At 42.2% G+C, this 22,982-nt stretch overlaps 1 protein-coding gene across 4 annotated transcripts in view; it reads right to left on the bottom strand.

Moving 5' to 3' along the window:
• The window catches only part of dgkb (diacylglycerol kinase, beta), a 51,692-nt gene that overhangs the window by 3,973 nt on the left and 24,737 nt on the right, over positions 1–22,982 (bottom strand). For all 4 annotated transcript variants that reach the window (XM_035745853.2, XM_035745852.2, XM_035745854.2 and 1 more), the window contains 5 exons: positions 20,054–20,118; positions 10,084–10,174; positions 8,839–9,034; positions 2,621–2,741; positions 2,379–2,439 (listed from right to left, as the gene is read on the bottom strand). In XM_035745853.2, the coding sequence (XP_035601746.1) occupies positions 2,379–2,439; positions 2,621–2,741; positions 8,839–9,034; positions 10,084–10,174; positions 20,054–20,118 (534 nt within the window). The remainder of the gene's footprint in view (positions 1–2,378; positions 2,440–2,620; positions 2,742–8,838; positions 9,035–10,083; positions 10,175–20,053; positions 20,119–22,982) is intronic.

The following is a 22,982-nucleotide window of genomic DNA, read 5'->3' as shown; positions in this document are numbered from 1 at the left end:
TAATTAAGGAATTTATAAGTTATAGTTGTCAATAATCAATGGTTATATATCATTTTTTTTTAAATGCATGGCCCTTTAAAGGTTATGCCAGTGTACAATAGAGATGTAGTCATACATGATATAAGTGCAAATGAATGGGGTTAATTATCGTATGTATGCAAAACATGATTTGCATAACAGTTGTTGTTAATAATTAGTTGGATAACATCCCATTTTAATGAACATTTAACAGGTTGACTGATTCAAAATTCAGCATTGAGACGTCTGTAACTCACCATGGAAATCATCCAACACACAATTATACACTGCTCAAAAAAATAAAGGGAACACTAAAATAACACATCCTAGATCTGAATGAATGAAATATTCTTATTAAATACTTTTTTCTTTACATAGCACATTAAACTGACAACAAAATCACACAACAATTATCAATGGAAATCAAATGTATCAACCCATGGAGGTCTGGATTTGGAGTCACACTCAAAATTAAAGTGGAAAGCCACACTACAGGCTGATCCAACTTTGATGTAATGTCCTTAAAACAAGTCAAAATGAGGCTCAGTAGTGTGTGTGGCCTCCACGTGCCTGTATGATCTCCCTACAACGCCTGGGCATGCTCCTGATGAGGTGGCGGATGGTCTCCTGAGGGATCTCCTCCCAGACCTGGACTAAAGCATCCGCCAACTCCTGGACAGTCTGTGGTGCAACGTGGCGTTGGTGGATGGAGCGAGACATGATGTCCCAGATGTGCTCAATTGGATTCAGGTCTGGGGAACGGGCGGGCCAGTCCATAGCATCAATGCCTTCCTCTTGCAGGAAATGCTGACACACTCCAGCCACATGAGGTCTAGCGTTGTCTTGCATTAAGAGGAACCCAGGGCCAACCGCACCAGCATATGGTCTCACAACGGGTCTGAGGATCTCATCTCGGTACCTAGTGGCAGTCAGGCTACCTTTGGCGAGCACATGGAGGGCTGTGCGGCCCCCCAAAGAAATGCCACCCCACACCATAACTGACCCACCGTCAAACCGGTCATGCTGGAGGATGTTGCAGGCAGCAGAACGTTCTCCACTGTGTCTCCAGACTCTGTCACGTGCTCATTGTGAACCTGCTTTCATCTGTGAAGAGCACAGGGCGCCAGTGGCGAATTTACCAATCTTGGTGTTCTCTGGCAAATGCCAAACGTCCTGCACGGTGTTGGACTGTAAGCACAACCCTCACCTGTGGACGTCAGGCCCTCATACCACCCTCATGGAGTCTGTTTCTGACCGTTTGAGCAGACACACATTTGTGGCCTGCTGGAGGTCATTTTGCAGGGCTCTGGCAGTGCTCCTCCTGCTCCTCCTTGCACAAAGGTGGAGGTAGCGGTCCTGCTGCTGGGTTGTTGCCCTCCTACGGCCTCCTCCACGTCTCCTGATGTACTGGCCTGTCTCCTGGTAGCGCCTCCATGCTCTGGACACTACGCTGACAGACACAGCAAACCTTCTTGCCACAGCTCGCATTGATGTTCCATCCTGGATGAGCTGCACTACCTGAGCCACTTGTGTGGGTTGTAGACTCCGTCTCATGCTACCACTAGAGTGAAAGCACCGCCAGCATTCAAAAGTGACCAAAACATCAGCCAGGAAGCATAGGAACTGAGAAGTGGTCTGTGGTCCCCACCTGCAGAACCACTCCTTTATTGGGGGTGTCTTGCTAATTGCCTATAATTTCCACCTGTCGTCTATTCCATTTGCACAACAGCATGTGAAATTTATTGTCAATCAGTGTTGCTTCCTAAGTGAACAGTTTGATTTCACAGAAGTGTGATTGACTTGGAGTTACATTGTGTTGCTTAAGTGTTCCCTTTATTTTTTTGAGCAGTGTATATTGTCAGAGCCTAACTTTAATTTGTGGAGTTTTGCCAACAGACACAAGTGCACTTATAAACTACTTGTTTTGTCATGCACTAGATTCTCCCATAACGACTGAAAGATCTGTATGTAAATTCTGGCTCCACTTCATCTGTGATGCTGCTGTCAGAGGAGTCACATTGTAATTAAAAGCAAACACTGGTTTAAATCAGCACAAGTTGAGCCATTTCATTTTGAAAAGCGAACAAAATGTAAAACAAAAAACACTTGTACTTGTGCAGGGGAGTAGTTTGAGGGACCAGGTGAACACATTAAAATAAAGCTTTGTGTTATTACATATCAGTTAGGATAAATTACAAATATTTAAAACAACGCAGCTTCATTCTCGAGAACTTCTGCAGGGGTACATAGAGACACCTAGATGATGAACTTTCCATATGAACCACCTGTGTGTAGCACATTGTACTGTACAGTACATGCATTAATAATACCACAATGCACGGAACATTGACATGACTTACAGTACAGGGAGTCTGCATCCATGGCTCCCCATCAATCTGCATGGGGAGGGCTTTGGTGGTCCTGACAACCACAAATAAAAATACCTCTTAAAACATGATTCTTGACTTCTGTTATGTCATCCATCTATATTGTTTCTATGTTCTTAGACGGTAAACAGTATTCAAAAAGGTAGAATGTTGAATGGAAGGGTTAAAAGAAGGTGACTGTGGTCAGACCGTGGTTGTGGTCAAGGGGTACTGACCTGATGGTGACCGAGGAGCACTGGGCCAGGCGTCTTCCTGCGCTCCTCAGGCCGATGTGAATCTGTCCCATCTCCATGGCTCCCTCCAGACCCACCACCTCCAACAGCTGGTCTGACGGGTCTACAGACACGGAGACATAAACACAGCCACACATAGAGCTCAGACCATCTCTCGACCATCCTGTTGAGCTGAGCAATAAGGTTTGAATGGATCCTAAATCAAGCCATTGGTTAACTCGGGAATCCACGCACCTTGAGTAAGAAAAAGAAGAAGAAGAAGGAGGAGGAGAAGAAAGATGGTGAGAACAGGAGGGATAAAAGAGGCGAAAAAGAGGTGTGCTTCATTTTCAAGGTGCACAGTTTGCCTTCCGTTCTCCAAAGCCTGAATATTCACTGTTGAAAGGAAAAAAAGAAGCAACAAGAACAACAACCAGCAGCCATAAACAAAACACCTATTAATTAGATTGCGCCAGCAATGCAAAGCAATCTTGTCTTCCTATAATTATTCATTTATTTTCTGTTTTGAAGTTATGAGCATTGATTTTGCCCCTGCTGGAAGCCCAGTGTCGCGCTGAGCCCATCTGTTTCAGCGGGCCTGTTACTCCTCCTACTCTCAGACTACTCGTCCCTCCACAAATTAAGCCCTGTTGGGAGTGCAGAGAGACACTAATTGAAACTAAGACCCATTTTAGGGACTTGGTGGGTATGGTAGAACAAACTAGCATGCTGTCATTGATCGTGCTGCTGTATGGTGCTGTTGCTAATGCTAGGTTGCTGCTGCAAGGGCCAGGCTGATGTTCAAGGGCTTCTAAGATGTTCGAGTGATGCCTTAGACACAGTATATAAATCAACCATATTTGTATATCTATGGATGTTACTGTTGAGGGGTAGTGTCCAGCTGTCACTATAGCAACAGGCTGGGTCGGCACCCTCTGCGTTAAATTGTGAATGGAAAGCTTGCCGTGGCATGAGAGCTAAAAAGAGAGTTTGTGTGAGTTCGCACATGCGTGCTTGTGTGTGAATACCTGTGTGTTCACACCTGTGTGTGTTTATGCCTGTGTGTGTGCGTGTGTGTGTATGCATGTACATGTGTATGAGTCCGTGCCTGTGTGTGTGTGTACACAATGTGCTAGCCCCCTGACACTGGGCCCTCCCTCCCAACATGCCTTCTCACGTTAGCGCTGCTGACTCACACAGCCCCTGGCTGACATGTATGATGGACAGCATCACCACGGCGACGGATAAACGTGTGGAGCTTCCTGGTTGCCCGGGGCTACACACAGGTCATATTGTATACCCCAGATTGCTTACTGTGGGCAAGGCCAGGAGTGTGCTCTGCTCTCAGTAACCAAGGTCAGGGCAAGGAGATCATCAATGGACATAAGGCTTCATGAATTTGCCTATTTTTGAAAAGAACAAACAATTGGTATATGATTATCATAAACAGTGGTGGTTGTATTAGTGAGGCTACTTCAGTTGTTTAAGTATAAGACGTTGGGGGAGGGGTGGGAGACTAAGCTAACGTTTGGAATTATTTTAAGATGGTCATACCATGGATTATTTAGCTATTTGATATAGAACTGTAACCCCCAAAAATAAAGTAAAATGATTTGAGACAACATTGAATATGGCCTTCACTACTATAGCCCATAGAAATGCATTGAATAACACATTCATGAATGGCAAAATAGACAGTCAAAAATATTAAACAATGTATGTTTTGGGGCACAAAACTACCTCCATACTTCCATTCGTTTGTACTTCAGACGAGTCCTGTGACACTTGTGGGGTTCGTAGAGCAAAATGTAGAACATTGCGCTCGCGAGTCTCCCTTTTCCATAGTGGTGTAATATTATTTTTATAGGCCAAACTGTTCGGGACGCTACAAACGTTTTCTTGAGAAGACCGATTTTCGGCATGTCTCCTGGTCTGACAAACACTGCTGTAGCTCTGCCACCTTCCAAGGCCGACACATGCGAATGAGGCCGATTGAGACGCAGCCCATACAAAAAAAAAAAAAAAAACACGATTATCTCTAACTTAAACTGACCGATTTTGATGGGTATTTTTTGATTATGTTTCTTAGATTGAGGCACAGGTGAGTCAATAGACCCTTAAGGATGAAGGAATGCGTGTCTAATACTAGCTGACTGTTACAACCAGTGCAGTGCCCGTTTAATAATAGTGATGGATGCATAACCACAACCTGGTCTGAAGTCTATAGTCATGGAAGAAAGAACAGACTCCTGTTTTCCCAGATTTTAAAAGAAAATCATGTGAAGCACTGGTTACACTTGTCAGATGAGAGACCGATTAAAGATTTATTTAAAAAAATATATTTTTAAAGAAGAACACTAGTGACACCAGCACTTCCAGACAGGTTTCTCTAACTCAAAGCCATGTAAATATATGGCTGTGCTCTCACTTATCTACTACATTCTGGCTAAGTGTTATTGGTTGAGAGTTGGTCATAGCGGAGATGTTTTGTAACATATCATCAAGCACTGTACTCTGAGAGAAGACCCACATTCACTCATCATGCAGTGTTTAAAAGGGGTAAAAGGTGGAGGGTGAAGTAGAAACATAAATCTGGCAAAAATAAAAACTTGTTAGTATTGAGCGATTAGTGATTTTTATGTTTCGGTTTGATTAGTAAAAAATAATTGGTTAAGATTGCATTTACATTCAAATGATTTTAGAGCTTTTTAATAGAAATTCCAAAGCCAAAAAGAGTAATCATTCAATCGCCAAAATATGGAAAATATTCCATTGTCTCGGTCAGGTCCACACTGGGTAGACATCAATAGAAATTTACTATGAAATAATACAATATTTTATTTGTGTATATTACATTTTCATTCCTTAAATTCATCATCTCATCTCTGCTCTGGCAGTAGAAGCCATACTGTACTGTCTGTAGTCATCCTATTTAGCCAGGCTAGCCTGCCTAAGTATGCTGCGAAGCAGTCTGAAGAAACCATTTTACTAGTTCTTCAAGGTAAATATAAGGCATACTTTCACAAACTGTCTATCTCTCTCACTCGTAGTAGTGTTGTGTACATTCCTCTCTCATGTGGTCTATGCGGTCTCTGTGTATCTAACCTAATGTAGCAGGCATAAAGTGTATCCATCTCTGTCTGAGCCAGAGAGAACAGGTGCAATAGATCATGGCCATTGTAGTTAATTACCACGTTTCTGCAATGAACTAGGTTAAATATTTGCTTAATGAAAACTACAACTCCTTTCAGCCCAGCATCCCACATAGTTCTTGACTTGATTTCTCTCATGAATAATTTGATTTTGCTCTAGGAAAACGGCACATTGGTCTCACAAAAAAACAGAACTAAATGGAATTCAAGTAATTGAACTGATTAGTTGTTTAATAACTGGGGTGATAAAAATACATTTTGGTTAATCGCTTAGCACTACAACTTGTCTTTTTCATACATCAACACCCCTTATTGTAGATAAATGGAAAATACAGTCATACAAATAATACAAATGTAGTTTTACACTCAGTGTTCAAAACAATCTGTTTTAAAAGAGGGGACCAAATAAAGACCAAATCATTCCTGTTCGCACATCAACATCACTTATTTCAGATAGAAGACGAGACCGAGTCACAGAGATGTTACAGTGGCTTACGCACACAGCCAAGTCCTATATTAGGCAGCCCACGCCTCATAATCGAGTTGTCACAGTGCAAGATTAGTCCCAGCATCCTTGTCATTGTCAAATACCTGTCCGTGGCAGTCTCTACTCCACTGACAATATGCAGGGTGACAGAGGGAGTGGGTGAACGACGTTGAGACCACCTTTAGAATCTTCATGGTACATGTCTCAGGGCATCAGTCCCCCCATCCCTCCCCCGTCCCCCCCATCCCTCCCCCGTCCCCATTCTAAATAATTCACCCATAGCCATTCCCTTCCACCTGAGGGGCTTGTCTCCTGGCGTCAACAGCGGGACGACTTAACAGTTCCAGAAAGGTCAGTTGTTTTTTCCCAGTTTGATCTGCACTTCGCACTCCGTGCTCTGGGTACACGTACAGCCCCCAGCCCCCATTGCCCCCAGCCCCCCAGGCTAATGCACTCTGTGTTTACGGGCCCCTCTAATACGCCATTCTCTGATCTGACAAGTTGGGCCTCTCATCTTGAGCACACCTTCAGCAAGGGCAACCAGCACTCACTCACTGGCCACTAAGTGCCTTTTCAGGTTCAGGCTGAGGGTTAGGATAAAACAAAAAAAATCTGTTGCACCAAATCGAATGATTTTTGGGTGAATTAATGGAAGGGAGGGACTACTGTAGTGTATCAACAGTGTGTGAATCGATCATCTCCGACCACCACTACCATCTTAACCCCCCTTGCCAAAGCTGACATTTCTTGGGCTCTGTCCATTGCCTCTCTCCCAGTCTATAAGAGTAGAACTTAGTGAAATGGATGATGCCCAAGGTTATTAGAAAGAACATGCATGATCCAAATGGGTTCATCCATCAGTGCTTGACTCGTATTGACTGAAATTAAAGAGCAGGTGGAATCTCCTCGATACTCCACTGTGCGAAGCACACTGGCAGATAATGGGAGCACACTGGCAGATAATGGGAGCACACTGGCAGATAATGGGAGCACACTGGCAGATAATGGGAGCACACTGGCAGATAATGGGAGCACACTGGCAGATAATGGGAGCACACTGGCAGATAATGGGAGCACACTGGCAGATAATGGAAGCACACTGGCAGATAATGGAAGCACACTGGCAGATAATGGAAGCACACTGGCAGATAATGGATTTGGTATGTAGTCAATGGGTTGCCTATTATACAGTGCCGTGTACATCGCAGTGTTACTAATTAATGAAAACATCCTTGGTATGATTGTACATTTGACTGAGAAATTGTCACATGCCCATTCATGTATGATTTGACTTTCACTATACACAGTATGAATCTGATTTGGTTGATCTATGATCTAATCAAGCCTGGACATAATACACCAGCAAAACACTACCACATACCACAGATGTAGAATCTTAATTTGATCACTCTTTTGTTGCTGAGAATCGCAGGGAAGGCAGATTAGTTTCGTGATTGACATAAATTCACTGAAAACCCACACTAAAACACGGTTGTGTTAACAGTATTGCACTTTTCATGCGGCCTACTTTTGTCCAGCTGATAGCCTAACCACCAATCAAGCAACTACTGAATGTTTAAATCCTGTTGCTATTATTTTGCTACAACAATGCTGGTCATATTAAGATCCTATATCTGTACAATGCCCTTGTAATAAAATACTGTACACCTTCTAATACAAACACCTTGATTACAGCTCCAGTGTCATTGTGCAAAATGGTACGGAGCATCATCTGGACATGTGTGCAACGAAAGTTTAACATTCACCATTTCAGTCAAGCGGTCTCCGCATACAACTTGATGATATTGTTTGATAAATCCAAAGCATGCACCTCACAGAACTCACTGCAACTGCCTCTGCAATGGGATGCTGCAAAGCAAACGCAGTGTTCCGTTGAAGACAATGTACTAGTTTACCGGCTGACCTTAACTCCTCCAAAACAATCATCTGTGTTAATTCATAGATCCTCATTGATGAGCTCCCATCTGACATATTTCTGTGTTCAGGGCCCATAAAGGCGGCAGAATTGACACTGAGCTCCCTCAGTCTGCTCCTATTAAGCTGGGTTGTCCACTTCTGCCTACACAAGCCATTACCAGTCAAGTGACAGTGCGAAACAGTGACATTAAACCGCACCCCTTCATCCCAAACCAAATCTAAGCACTGTGATTCAACTTGTCATTGGTGAAATATTCATACCAGCGGCCAGGGAAAACTTTGTCCCAAAGTTTGTCTCTGATCTGTCTAATGTGAGCTTGAACAAGGTCTTGCCTCCGTGTCACAGGTTATTAAGAGAAAGGGTCTTCTATGCTAAAACATCTACACACAAAATGGCAGCCGATCAGCCATTGAGTTGTAGCATTTCAAGCCTGGTGTTATCCTGTGTACGTTTGGTTGTAGTACTGATCTGTAAGAGGCATACCTGAATATGAGCAAGCCTTTGACAATTTAAAAGACCTTAAAGGACCTATGTAAAATACCCCATGTAAAATAAATGTGGCAATGTGAACAATGTTTCCTCAAAGTTGGAATTGCAATAAATACATTTCAAATTCACCAGTATCCATCATTACGATAGCTACCTTGGACAGCAAATTGAAGCTCTTTGGGGTCCAGCACTGTTGTCCTCTTATCCTGGGTCTTCTTCCCTCCCCGGCGGTTGCCTCGCCTTTTCCTGCTCTCACCCCACAGGTTGGAGCCGCCATGCATGCTGGGAATGTTTAAAATTGCGATGCCTTCCAAAGAGATGCTGTCTAGGTCCAGAGTGATGCCGTCGCACTTTACAAAGGACAAGGGTCAGGAAAGAAAGCGAGAGAGAGGGAAGAGGGAGGGAGCAAGAGAGAGAGAGAGCGAGAGAGGGATTACATCAAATCAATAATCAAAATGTTCCTCTTGAAACATTTGTGTAGCAATTAAATAACATTAAGTAGATCATGCTAATTATGCATGAGCCAGAGCTTCTCAGTTAGGTGTTATCAAAACTTGACCATGCTCATCTGGCAGCCTTCACTGCTGAGTGATAATTAACAGTTTATGTCGAAGCCATTTGATCTTTGACAAGCTGGAAATGTCCACCAGAAGGGGACCTGCCACCAGCCATGACTCCTAACAACCTTATACCAGTACGGCATCCATATTAGGAATTCCCTCAGTTGCCAGCTGTATAATAACAGGCCACTTCTCTGTCCTCTCTCAGTGGAGTTTAAATACATGGCCTGTAATTCCACACCGAACCTGCTCTCCTTCAGTACCATACTAAGTAGCCATCCACGGCTAATTAATGAAGACCTCTACCACCGCTGATGGCTCTGAGGAGGGGAGATGGATCGGCTAGACACCACCTTCATTATCCCTCAATATCACACACAGCAGGACCGTGCCGGGATAATTACCTGTGTGTTGGGCTGAGGATCCGTTAGGGGAGTGGGAGGGGGAGGCCTCCCTCCCTCCTCAACACTTCCAGACTGAAATTGGTACAAATGGAAGGCTATTTGTGGATCAGGAGGTGGCTGGTGCTCAGTGTCTTAAAATGGTGTGCACTAGATTAGAGGCATTATTCTCTCTCCCCGGGAGATTGTACCAAGGTGTTATACTTTTTGCTTCTCGTTTCCCACTGCATTGTGTCTGCTTTCAAAAGACTTCCATTTTGCATGTTAACAGTAGGTGTTCTTGTTGCAGAGAACAGTACAAGTGAGAGTAGTTTATGTTGAATTATTGCTTATTCATTACACAGTAGTGCAATCAAATGGTGACAAGTCATAGCATTAAATAGCATAAAAATACTTAGTCCCAATCTCCCAAAATTGAAAGCAGGCAGTTGTACTTACCTCAACCTCCAGAAAGTCATGGAGCTTCTTGCATGTGGCCGAGAAGGTCTCAGAAGTGCCAAATTCAAAGTACCACAGCTTATTCTTTGTTCTGAAAAACAAGACAACAAGAAGTGTAAGGGGACTAGGAGGAAACAAAAATCTCTCTCCCCCCACATCAAAATCTCTCTCCCACAGTCAGCAATACAAAAAGGGGATGAAGCGATTTCCCTCTCTCTCACATTCCTCTTTTAGTTCGTCTGGGTTTTATGGAATAGCTCTATCCATAATAGCTTTAATTCATGTACAGTTTTTATTTAAATGTATTTCAGACTTTTCAGAATTGACTTGGAAGTATTCTCCACCATTGTTTATCAACATTTTTCTAAATAATAATAATACAACAAGTTTTATTGTCACATACACCCAAGAGGTGCAGTGAAATGTGTTGTTTTACAGGGTCAGCCATAGTAGTACGGCACCCATGGAGCAAATTAGGGTTAAAGGCCTTGCTCAAGGGCACATCGACAGATTCTTCACCTTGTTGGCTTGGGTATTCAAACCAGCAACCTTTCGGTTACTGGGCCAACACTAAAACCGCTAGGCTACCTGCTGCCCTATAACCCGCTACAGTGAATACCATCCACTATTGTCTGAGAATTTAAAATACATTTGATATTGGATTTAAAACATATTCACAAAATCCAATCTCCGAAAACATACGTCATTCATTAATCATAATGTCTCACACACGGAGAAGCCGAAAGACTAACGTAAAGCCGAATAACCACTAGAGTATGTGGGGTGGGTACTTAGCATTAAAACACAGCAAGGGGTGAGAGAGGGTAATCTAACTGGCCCTTCATTTAACTGAGGACTGGGGTGCTGCTCCCCTGGTTTCCTAGGGGCACATGATCCCAGAGCTAAGCCTGATGATCAATGACCCTGCTAGTTAGAGTCACCATCTGTTGTTATAACAGTGTGATACTCTGTATAGAGCCTATATGCTTTTACTTTACTGAGCCGGATTGTATTTATTAAGCGTCTCAGAGCAGGAGTGCAGATTTAGGATCAGGTCCCCGCTGTCCATTCATTGCAATCTAAAAAGGTCAAACTGATCCTAGACTAACACTCCTACCCCGAGATGCTTTCTGAATACTGTCCCAGGCATTAATCTGAAGATTGGTGCAGAACGTAGGCTACACCTTAAGACACAGCATGCTTTGAAACAAAGCAAATGGAAACTCTGAAATACTCCACGTGGACCGATGAGTGAGAATTAATAACTGTAGGCCTAATACCCAAAGGGAAACTATTATACAGAACAGAGAACAAAAATATCTATGAAGACAGGATTTCTTCTAGACTCTCCTGGTTTAAAAGGCCTACAAGGTGAATCAATATTACTAAACGCTCTGGTAGCCACAGTTTGGCCAGCAAAGATGACTTGTCTCAACCTATTGCACTCTGCCCATAGAGTTGGTGAGCCTTGAAAGAGTCATAATCACTCACAGCCCTTTGAGCATGAATTAAGTGGGAGAAAGAAGATATCTATCAACATGTGTTAAGAAAGATGTTCAAACATCTTTCGCTTGGCAAAAACAGATGGAGCAGTCTCTGAATGAGGAATATTAGCTAATCTTTGTAGATTCTGTACTGTACATGTAGTACACATTGGAGTTCAGTTTAATAAGTGAAGTTAATGAGGCATTAATCAACCTCAGGAGGCTGAAGAAATTTGTCTTGTCACCTAAAAACCTCACAAACTTTTACAGATACACAACTGAGAGCATCCTGTCAGGCTGTATTACCGCCTGGTACGGCAACTGTGCTACCCACGACCGCAAGATCTCCAGAGGGTGGTGCGGTCTGCACAACACATCCCCGAGGGCAAACTACCTGCCCTCCACCTACAGCACCCGATGTCACAGAAAGGACAAAAAGACAATCAAGGACAACAACCACCCGAGCCACTGCCTATTCCCCTGCTACCATCCAGAAGGCGAGGTCAGTACAGGTGCATCAAAGCTGGGACCGAGAGACTGAGAAAGAGCTTCTATCTCAAGGCCATCATACTGTTAAACAGCCACCACTAACGCAGAGGCTGCTGCCTACATACAGACTTGAAATCATTGGCCACTTTAATAAATGCAACACTAGTCACTTTAATAATGTTTATACATCTTGTATTACTCATTGCATATGTATATACTGTATTCTATACTATCTATTGCATCTTGGCCTATACAGCTCTGCCATTTCTCATCCATATATTTATATTTATATTTATATATTCTTATTCCATTCTATTCCTTATTCCATTAGGTATTTGTTGTGGATATTTGTTGTGGATATTCAAATCAAATCAAATCAAATCAAATTTATTTATATAGCCCTTCGTACATCAGCTGATATCTCAAAGTGCTGTACAGAAACCCAGCCTAAAACCCCAAACAGCAAACAATGCAGGTGTATATTCGATGTTAGATATTATTTGCTAGATATTGCTGCACTGTCATAACTAGAAGCACAAGCATTTAGATACACTCGCAATAACATCTGCTAAACATGTGCATATGACCAATAACATTTGATTTGATGGCGGACTAAATGCTGCTCTAACAATCATAGCATCAGATCACATCACATCCCATCCGAATAGAGAAAGTTTATGAGCACCAATGTCTATTTACAGCTAAATGCTTGACTTTCTTTAGAGATTTCTTTGAAAGCACACCACACAGCCAACAGAAGATTTATCATCATGGGGCTTTCGCGAGAGAGAAAAAAAACAACCTTACCAGTGCTGACATGCAGAACTGAAGACAATAAAAAATTGCCTTCTTTTCGCTGGAATCAAAGCCTCACAAGCGGGATGTATTAGTGTAAGCAGAGTAACAATCACTAAATTATTGATTTCCTCATTAGGAGTTTTGTCAGGGCCATTTGGCTGCTTTATAAATTAGCTTTCATTAGCCACTTGCAGGATAGCCCAGCCTCAATGTTGATTTATAATGTGCAAGATGGTCAATAGGTGCGGGAAGAGAGGAGTAAGGAGAGAGAGGGAAAGCGAGAGTGAAAGGGAGCGAGAGACAGTGCGGGAAGACATGGGGCATGCTGAGAGGCCCTACTACACAATGACACACCTAGCATCTCTCAAACATGACTTCCAACAGCTGCCCTGGGCTCCATGTGCAACCCTCACCATAAATCTGGGTGCTTAGCAGACCTAGCACAAGGCCGGCTACAGCAAATGCGCAATGTAGGCTATTTCAAATACTATTTGAACCCAGGTCTGGTTCCTTCTCACGAGAGACTTGTCTATGGCAGCCGAGAACGACAACACACAAGCACTCCTGTCGCAGACAAAACACAAATGCAGACATGAGCATCATTTGCAAACAAACAAATGTGGTGGCCTATTCGTGAGTCTATTAAAAAACAAAGCAACTTGTGGTGTGACTGAAACTAAACGATGTGCAGCCTTTACACCTGCAGTGAGCTGTTGGAGGAATAATTTGCAGCACTCGCTGAGGTGAAATTGTTTTGGTTTGTTTTTGTTATTTTCAAGAGGCTCTAGCACATCTGAAGCACTGCGACCTTTAAGTCACAGGGGAACTACCCAGGTTTCCAAGCAGCTGTATTATTTGGTTGCCAGGCGGAAAGTTCCTCTCTGTTTACATGAGAGGCAAACTCAAGAGGCTATTACTCTCCTCTGATGTACAGTACCTTTTGTACAGTGCACCACTTATCACCACAGTAATAGGCTTAATACAGCATGTCTAAAACACATAACATACAGTACACACAACACATACAGTACACACAGCACATACAGTACAATATAACCAAAACCAAACACAGCACTTTCTAGGCAGTCTCAAGTCGACTTTGTAGTAGTTAAAGATGGGAATAGATAGTTGACATCTGAATGTCCTGATTGTTCCCTCTACTTAATGTAGGATGTCTGAAACATGTGTAAAACATACAGTAGTTTATACAGCAAATTCACTCTTTCAGTACAATATCAAGGTTATATTTTACTGTAAACTAAACCAAAACACAGCACTTTGTCGTTCTCAAGTCTACTTAACGTAGTCAAAGAAGGGAATAGACAAAGTCAAAATCAACACAATACTACTACAGCATCGACTTCTTTCCAGTACAACATAACCAAAACCAAAACGCAGCACTTTTCCGTCTACTACTTTGTGTAGTAGTTAAACATGGGAACAAGTAGAACTGATAGAGTCGACATCTGACTGTCCTGTCGATTCCCTCCACTTAACCTAACAAGAGAGCCATGGCAACAAATCATGGCCTTATCTCCCTGTTCATGAGATAATTAGGAGCATCCCATTGGCCCCATCGGATTCCCATCCTTTATGTGCTGATAGACTGGCGCTCAGCAGCATGATCTGAAACACAGCTGGAACAGGGAGTAGCTCCAATGAGATGGCCATTGAGGATCAATGGAGAATCAACTGAAAATGATGATCATCTGAACACATTGATACTTTTAATGTGGGTCAAGAGATTTGACTTTTGAATATAAAGGGGTTTCATTAACCAGAGTGTGTCCATACTATCATAACTTATAGTATATTGCAAATGTAGTTCAAAAGTTCATGTTGAAGATCAGATAAACAAAGAAAGGTACTTTTTTCCAGCACGAGAGACAATATGTAGCTACAACTGCGATGTCAAAAGACAACACTGTCTCAGGTTTCACCAACCAGTGAAGCATGCAGCTTCCTGTGCAGACTTAACACAGTATTATGCCCCTGTTCTCTCCTCATCAGTCAACTCATCTACTTTATAAACCCCTGTCTCGTCACTGTATTGTCAAAGGCAAACGGGCTTCAGTGTAGCATGGCTAGGCTCTCCCCAGGCCACAGCACCTTGCAATACTCTTCAATGATCTTTCTACTGTCCACTGTGCATGAGGCACAGAGCCATTGATTTTTCCCTCTGACACTTAATCTAAACACCCATGATCTATGACCTTATTTTCACACTAATTTATTTTTGATCAGAGGTGATAAATATCACGTTGACATAACCAACTCTTTGTGCATTGCATCAATGCACTGTTTTGTTTAACATGACACCGCCTCGAGTGCTACAACACGACACAGGCCATTTTTCAAGCTGCCAGTCAGAGTTGTCTCCCATTTCTTAAAGAGACATGCCAAATAAAACAGTACAATGAATGGGTTTGTTTGAACTCCAAGCAAAGGATCCCTGGGTGTATTTATAATATCAGTATCCTCCCAGCAAACCAAAAGTGTTTGTCAAATGTCTCCGAACATTTGTTATGTTGCAAATGTTCTCATAACACAAAAACTGTCCAGTCTTGCTAATTATTAGACAATGTTTGCATAAAACATTCGCCTGATGTTGCAAGATCGTTCCCAGGACACATTTAGTCTGTTCTTTAAAAGGTTCCCAGTATGTTTCATTAGATTGTGGGAACATTGTGGGGATATGACAAGGTTCCCAAAACACTAAAACTGTCCAGTTGTGCTGACATTCAGATAATGCTTGTATCCGGGTGCACAAAACATTCCTTTGATGTTGCAAGAACATTGACAGAACAGCATTTCTAAGTTTTTAAAGGTTCCCAGAACATTTAATTAGGTTATGGGAACAGTGTGGGTACAAGATATGCTCTGTTGTGATGACATTCCATGTTTAAGTTAGGTTGCTCTCGACATTCCCTTAATGTTTTAAGAATGTTGACAGAACACCCGGTCCAACATTTTTAAAGGTTCCCAGAACATTTAATTAAGTTATGGGAGTTGTCTGGATGTTGCAAGAATATTCTCATATTGTACTTAAGAGGTTGCACAGAACATACCCACAATGTTGCACAATGTTCCACAATTTCCAAATGAGTCTGTTTTTATTACTTTAATTTGTTTTAGGTTTAGCATACCATTCCATTGATGTTCACACAATATATATTTTAATGTTTTGGGGATGTTATCATCATGTTAATAAAACCCTAACTAGAACTTAATTGGAATCTTAGCTAATGTTCTGGGAATGTTCCTGGGATAGCTCAAATCATTTTATTTGAGTTTATAAAACATGTTTATTGTCATCGGGGTGTAATGAATGCTGGGCCCGGGGCGGCAGCGTAGCCTAGTGGTTAGAGCGTTGGACTAGTAACCGGAAGGTTGCGAGTTCAAACCCCCTAGCTGACAAGGTACAAATCTGTCGTTCTGCCCCTGAACAGGCAGTTAACCCACTGTTCCCAGGCCGTCATTGAAAATAAGAATATGTTCTTAACTGACTTGCCTGGTTAAATAAAGGTAAAAAAAATAATATATATATATTTTTAATTTGAACTTTTCTGTTACAAAGCTCAGCTCATACTATGAGGGATCTTTTTTTTTGTCCAATATTGAAATACAAATAATCCTAGATTAATCACAATAAATGTACTGAAGTAACAGAATGAGTTGTAAGAGATATGGTCCTATCAATTGTTATAATATAGGGACTACAATAATCAGACACATAAAATCTAAAAACAATCTATCTAATGTATATTATTTGCTGTCTGTTATCTCTCACCCTAGACGTGAACATACTGCTGGTGGGAAGGTGTGAGAAGGGAACTGTGTAGCCAGCTGGTGGCTCTGCAGGGGCTATGGGGGCTCGACAGAGGATGGGGGACACAACAGGGACTAGGAGACTTTTGGAGGAGTGGTGGGGAGTCAATATGTGGCTGGGGTCTTGGACAGTAAGAGCTGCTGCTACAATATGCGAAATCAGAGGGCACTACTATAGGGCTTTCATCTACAATCTTAGAAAAAAGGTATCCAAAAGGGTTCTTCGGCTGGTTTTAGGTAGAACCCTTTTTGGTTCCATGTATCACCCTCTCTGGAAACAGTTCCACATGGAAGCCCAAAGGGTGATATCTGGAACCCAAAAGGGTGATATCTGGAACCCAAAAGGGTGATATCTGGAACCCAAAAGGGTGATATCTGGAACCCAAAAGGGTGATATCTGGAACCCAAAAGGGTTCGACACCTTTTGTTTCTAAGCCTGGATATAAGTGTCATATTAAATATTACATACCAACCAGTTAGAATTAGAGTCTATGGGATTTACTGAACAAGACTGGTGGCTCACTTCTGAGGTCCAGACAAGTGTGAAACTATGTTTATATGCGATACGGCTGTATGTGTGTGTATCCATTCATTAGTGAGTGTGTGCGTTTGTTCATTTTTGTGTGTACAATATATGTATGCGTATGTGTGTGACTGTGTGTACATTCACACTGGGTTGGGGACAGGGCCACAGGTGAGGTCTCTCTAAATTACACTCACAAGTGGCCATTAATTATAGATGACATCCTGGTCAGACAAACGATTTCATCCTCAAATGAGGTCCGAGGGCGGCCCCTGCCCGGGTCCACAGGGGCCCTGTGGGGAAGCGGTTGGGAGTGTGTGTGGCAGTGTGTGAGTGGATCCAGTGGGCCCTGTGCGCACGGCAGGCTTTGATGAACACACTCATTATGCTAAAGAGCGCTCCATGCCTGGGCTTCCCTGTGCCTCCAGGAAAGGTTAACGCCAGAGTGGTTCAACAGAACAGCCACAGGCTACATGAGGGAGAGTGGTAATATAACCAGTGCTTAAGACAGTAGTAGTAATAGTAATAGACTGCCATACATCAAATACAATACCTCAGGCTTAGAACACAGACCTGTGTTTGTGGCCATTGAACTGTTGCTAACAGGTTATTGAAATTGGCTGAATGTGTAGCTGTTTTTGAGGGTACAAAGGCAAAGACGACGAGAATCTCTACCTGGCTATAAATCACATATTTTTCTTTCTTTCCACCCCCCTTACATTCTCTCTCTTTTTCTGAGGCAGAGATTAGTGTGTAATTACATGGGAGATCAGTAACAAAGAGAGAGAAAGAGGAGCAGTATATTTTAACTAGGCAGAGGGAGGTAGTGTGTGGCGTCGTCACGGGTCGACTGATTGTCTTACTTTTAATCCTCGACCTCATTATCACCTCTTGGTCAGGCTGCAGTCAGTAAATGAATCTATCTGCCGACGTGTCAAATCTTCACACATTCTTCCTCATAACCGCCCAGAGGTGCCAAAACAGAGAGGGAATCACCCCCGGCCCGGCCCCAGCATTCATCAACCAAATCCCCTCGTTTCATAATTTAAAACACAATATGCCATTATTTTGTTGCTAATTAAACCTGATCAAATATGTATGTCTTCTTTAAGGTCAACCCGATGACAAATGTAATTGATATCCTCTGAAGAAAGAAAGAAAGACTGCGAGAAAGAGAAAGTAGTGCAGTCTCTGTTGTGATTTCGATGGGGGAGAAAGGGAGGAATGGAGTGGGGGGATTCATTGTAACTTAGTAGTCTCTCATGCCAGGCCTGATGGCTGCTGGAAGACAGTAATACAGTAACTGAGAGATGCTGAATTTATCTGATTTGGAAGAGTCAGACATGTAAATGCAGTTCAACTGTGACACGTGGGAATGTGTGTCAGGCTGTAGTTTTGAGTTGGGGCTGCTGTGAACTTTTAATGTGTCTTGGTGTTGGCTTTACACAGGCCCAAATGTTCTATCCTGTACAGACAGTGTTCTCTGCCTTACACCCGCTATTGAACACTGTTCATACACTCGGAAGGAAATGGCTCCATGATAAGTTGCATTCTACTTGCAATGGACATGAGCCCCTTGGACAAATCCAACAAAGTATATGCTACCTTGAAAAACTATAATCATGCATTATTCAATTGGCAAGGATAGTGTGTAATAGAGAGATCCTAAACCCATTCCCTCCTGTAAATTATTCATTGAATTCAAATAACAGATGGTATCATTTTCTTAAAATATCTCAATCATTTTTCACATGGGCTTAAAATGGTATAAAACAATATATTTGATGTCTTTGTATACATGTTTCGTGTACTGTGTATTAATATATATAGCCATATAGTGTTAATGATTGATATGAACAGTTTGGGAATTGAGATTTAACCCAATGATTTAAAAAGACGGTGTGGCTAAACCTGTACCTTCAATGTATGGCTACACTAGCATTGGAATATGCCTAAAACACACATACTGGAGAGAAAAAAAAACACAAACTGCAATACAAGGAACATTTGAGTACTCTCCCATATATAATTTTGCACTGCAGCAACCCTTTGCAGATCACGTAGCCGAAACAAACCTTTGGATAATAGTTTGCTAAATGTTGAACTAAAGTCAGAGTAAATATGATAAATGAATACAAATGGGATTATTAGGAGACTGTGTGCCATCACTCCGACAGATACACGATGTCAAACTACCCAAGCAAATTCAATTACCCACGCCATTACTCCCTACTGCTAGTGGAGACGTATTGGTCGTGTTAAATATTGATGGGAACATAGACGCCACATTTGTTCATCTCCAACGATATTTAAGGTAATCACAGATGCTAAAATTTGAGGCATGTCCATTTACTGCATCAAGTGACTACTGAAAAAAAAAGAAGAAGAAAGTCTATTGCAATAGGAGGGTTCCAGCCATGTTTTTAAAGGACCACGGTTCAGTATTGTATAGAGCTTTCTGACTTGGTGAGTATTTCTGTTCACAGGTGTCACACTACTAGAGGTCTTGAATGCCACCCTTTTCCCCATATTGCTAAATGAAGGATCCACTTCAGAACTATCCCTAGTATGTTTGAACTGTATACTTTGACAGAACCTACTGTATACATTGACCAATCAAACAATCTGAAAGTCCCCCCTGTACCAATGCAAAATCCGCCTGACTCCTAAATATATTTGTAGTAAACAAAAATCAGATAGACATGGGCTAAAGTATGAGGAAAGAGAGAGAGGAGTTAACTATATACCAGTAAGAAGTGGCAGCTTCACAGGTGCTGACAGTCAACAGGGGGGGAGGAGTTAACATGCAGTGTTGGTGAAGTGTTGGTTAAAACCCAACAACACATACCTGCTGTTAAAGCGTTCAGGGTGTCTCTCCCTCATCATGTGGAACCGATGTGCAATGGAAGCATCCTAAATAAGGGAGAGAAAATAACATGGATTCAGCAATGACTTTGATCTGTATACTAATGTATGCAGTGGAAAAGGCCTATTAACCAATGACTGTATAAATAAGGAGTACATTACTAGTCAAAAGTTTGGACACACCTACTCATTCCATTTTTTTTCTAATTTATTTGTAAAAAAAAAAATGTTTTGGTTGCTACATGATTCCATATGTGTTATATCATAGTTGATGTCTTCACTACTATTCAACAATGTAGAAAATAGTTCAAATAAAGAAAAACCCTGGAATGAGTAGGTGTGTACTGTATATTAGGGGTATAAAACTGTATACACTGTATACACATTTTCATTTTGTAATAAGCTACAAGACTAAAAGAGTTTACATTTACATGTGGGATATTGTTATTTAAATTAATTCATTTATGAGATACAAAGATGTCGCAAAATAGAGGCAAGATGTTGTTACTACAATCAATACGATGGCTTTTTAAGTAGTCTCAGTCAACTTTCTATTGCACCCAAAAAACAACAAATATGCCCGATGCATATTGATATGCCTAAACAGAACCAGGGTGTTTTTGAATTCCTGGCCAACTGGAAGGCGGGCGGTGGTTGAGGTTTGAGCCAGGGATGAGGGTATTGACAGAGAGCTTGACGAACAGCACGCAGTCTTTCCACACAGGCTAATTAATTAAACACACATTGCTAGTAATCACAGCTCCCAACGTACAGGATGCTGCCGGCTCCCCTGGCAACCAACTTGTTCTCTCTCTCTCGCTCTCTCTCTCTCTCTCTGACCCGGGGCTAGAAGTGCACCACATTGGTAGACTCACTGGTAGTGTTGGGTGTGTGTGTGTGTGTGTGTGTGTGTTTGCATGCATGCAGGCATGTGTGATGATAATGACAGACTGAGATTGACAGCTACTCTATTAATCAAGAGAATCTAAGGAAAGAAAATCTGTGCCTGTTTGTTGAAGATTCGGTGTATTCTATGAAATGCTACCAAAAAAGTAGACTACCCTTGGGCCATTTGAAGATGAAACCTCACTAGAATTTACCATGGTCTTTGAGAGTCACAATGATTGCCAAGTAAGAACAACAACTGACGAATAGTCTTAAACCACAAAAAGGGGGGAAAACTTCAGGAAACTTTTAGGGTTTGTTCCTACCCCCCCCCACTTGAGCAATCTGTTTTGACCTGCTCCATGTTGAGTGGCTCTATTGAAACACCAGCCACAGGGAGGACCCCCTGCTAGCTCTCAGTACAACATGTAGGAGAAACCAAAAAAAAATCAATGCCGTTTTCTTGATGTCTTTTCAAGACGCTGTTAAATAAAGACCAAAGCATTTCCAAGATCCCCGCAGACTCGATTTATCTTCAACATGAGCCAGAAGAGGTGAGATGATGGATATATCTGAAAGATTGGAACTTGATTTTCTTACAAACAGGACAATACCTGAAAACAAGAGAGTGAAAGGAAGGAGGAGTTGTTTCCCTTTTGGTTTGAAATCTGTGAAAATATACTGCAGCTCAGAAACCAGTGAGCAACCACTTCAAGTAACCTCCAAATTGAACAAGGTACTATAACCTCGTATACAATAGGTCAAATCAAATTAAAGCTCATTTTATTGGTTGCGTACACATATTTTGCAGATGTTATCGCGGGGTGTTGTTCCTAGCTCCAACAGTGCAGTAATACCTAGAAATACTAAGCAATACACGCTAATCCAAAAAATTCAAATAAAGGAATTAAGAAATATATAAATATTAGAACGAGCAACGTCAGAGTTCGGTGTGCATAGACATTGGTGTGTATAGACATTATGGACAGTATATGAATGGAAAATGTGTTTACAGAAGTAGTTATATAGGATGAACCTTGACTAGAATACAGTATATACATAAGTGGGTAAAACAGTATGTAAACATTATTAAAGTGACCAGTGTTCAATGACTATGTACATATTGCAGCAGTCTTGAGTACCGGGTGTTAGCCGGCTAGTAACAGTGACTAAAGTTCAGGGCAGGGTACTGGGCGGAGGCCAGCCAGAAGTGACTATTGAAAAGTCTGATGGCCTGGAGATGGCCAGCTTTGATACACTTGTACTGTCTCCACCTTCTAGATGGTAGCGGGGTGAACAGGCCGTGGCTCGGGTGGTCGAGGTCCTTGATGATCTTCTTGGCCTTCCTGTGACAGCAGGTGCTGTAGATGACCTGGAGGGCAGGCAGCGTGCCCCCGGTGATGTGTTGGGCTGAGCACAGCACCCGCTGGAAAGCCCTGCAGTCCCGGACAGTGCAGTTGCCATACCAGGCGGTGATACAGCCCGACAGAATGCTCTCAATGGTGCATCTGTAGAAGTTCCTGTCCTTCCTGTAGAAGTTCCCGTCAGTCTTTAACTGTAACTAGATGGACTGCAACTACATTCCACTAAAGCTACTTTGTTCCTCAGGGACAATTTAATATAGCGCAAGTTCATATGTACAATAAGAGGACAGTAGAGCTGATGATACAAACATCTTCAACCTCAATCCCCAAACAGCAGTAGGACAATGAAGTCTCACTCTCACACTCCCTCTCACTCATCTTGGGGACGCCTTCAAATAATTACCATTGTAAAACTCTGGCACCCAAATTAATACAGGACGTGTGTAATGTAATGTGCCCTCATAGCTCAAAGTTTAGTCCAATTATGAGTGGTGCTCAGGCAGCTGATGACTCTCCTTCACGGGGAGAGTAATGACTTTGACATGCGAGCCTGGGTCATTAGACGAACTGACTGCATCATCTTAGGACCTCCTCTGTGATTAGGTCTGTTCCTTCAGCACACTAAGCCCTGATTGAGATCATTACACTTCACGTCACTTTAAC

Source organism: Oncorhynchus keta, chromosome 31 (assembly GCF_023373465.1).
Source record: "Oncorhynchus keta strain PuntledgeMale-10-30-2019 chromosome 31, Oket_V2, whole genome shotgun sequence".
In the NCBI taxonomy this organism is placed as follows: Eukaryota; Metazoa; Chordata; class Actinopteri; order Salmoniformes; family Salmonidae; genus Oncorhynchus; species Oncorhynchus keta.
Note: the sequence above shows the minus strand (reverse complement) of the source record. Positions and strands in the feature narration are given on the sequence as shown.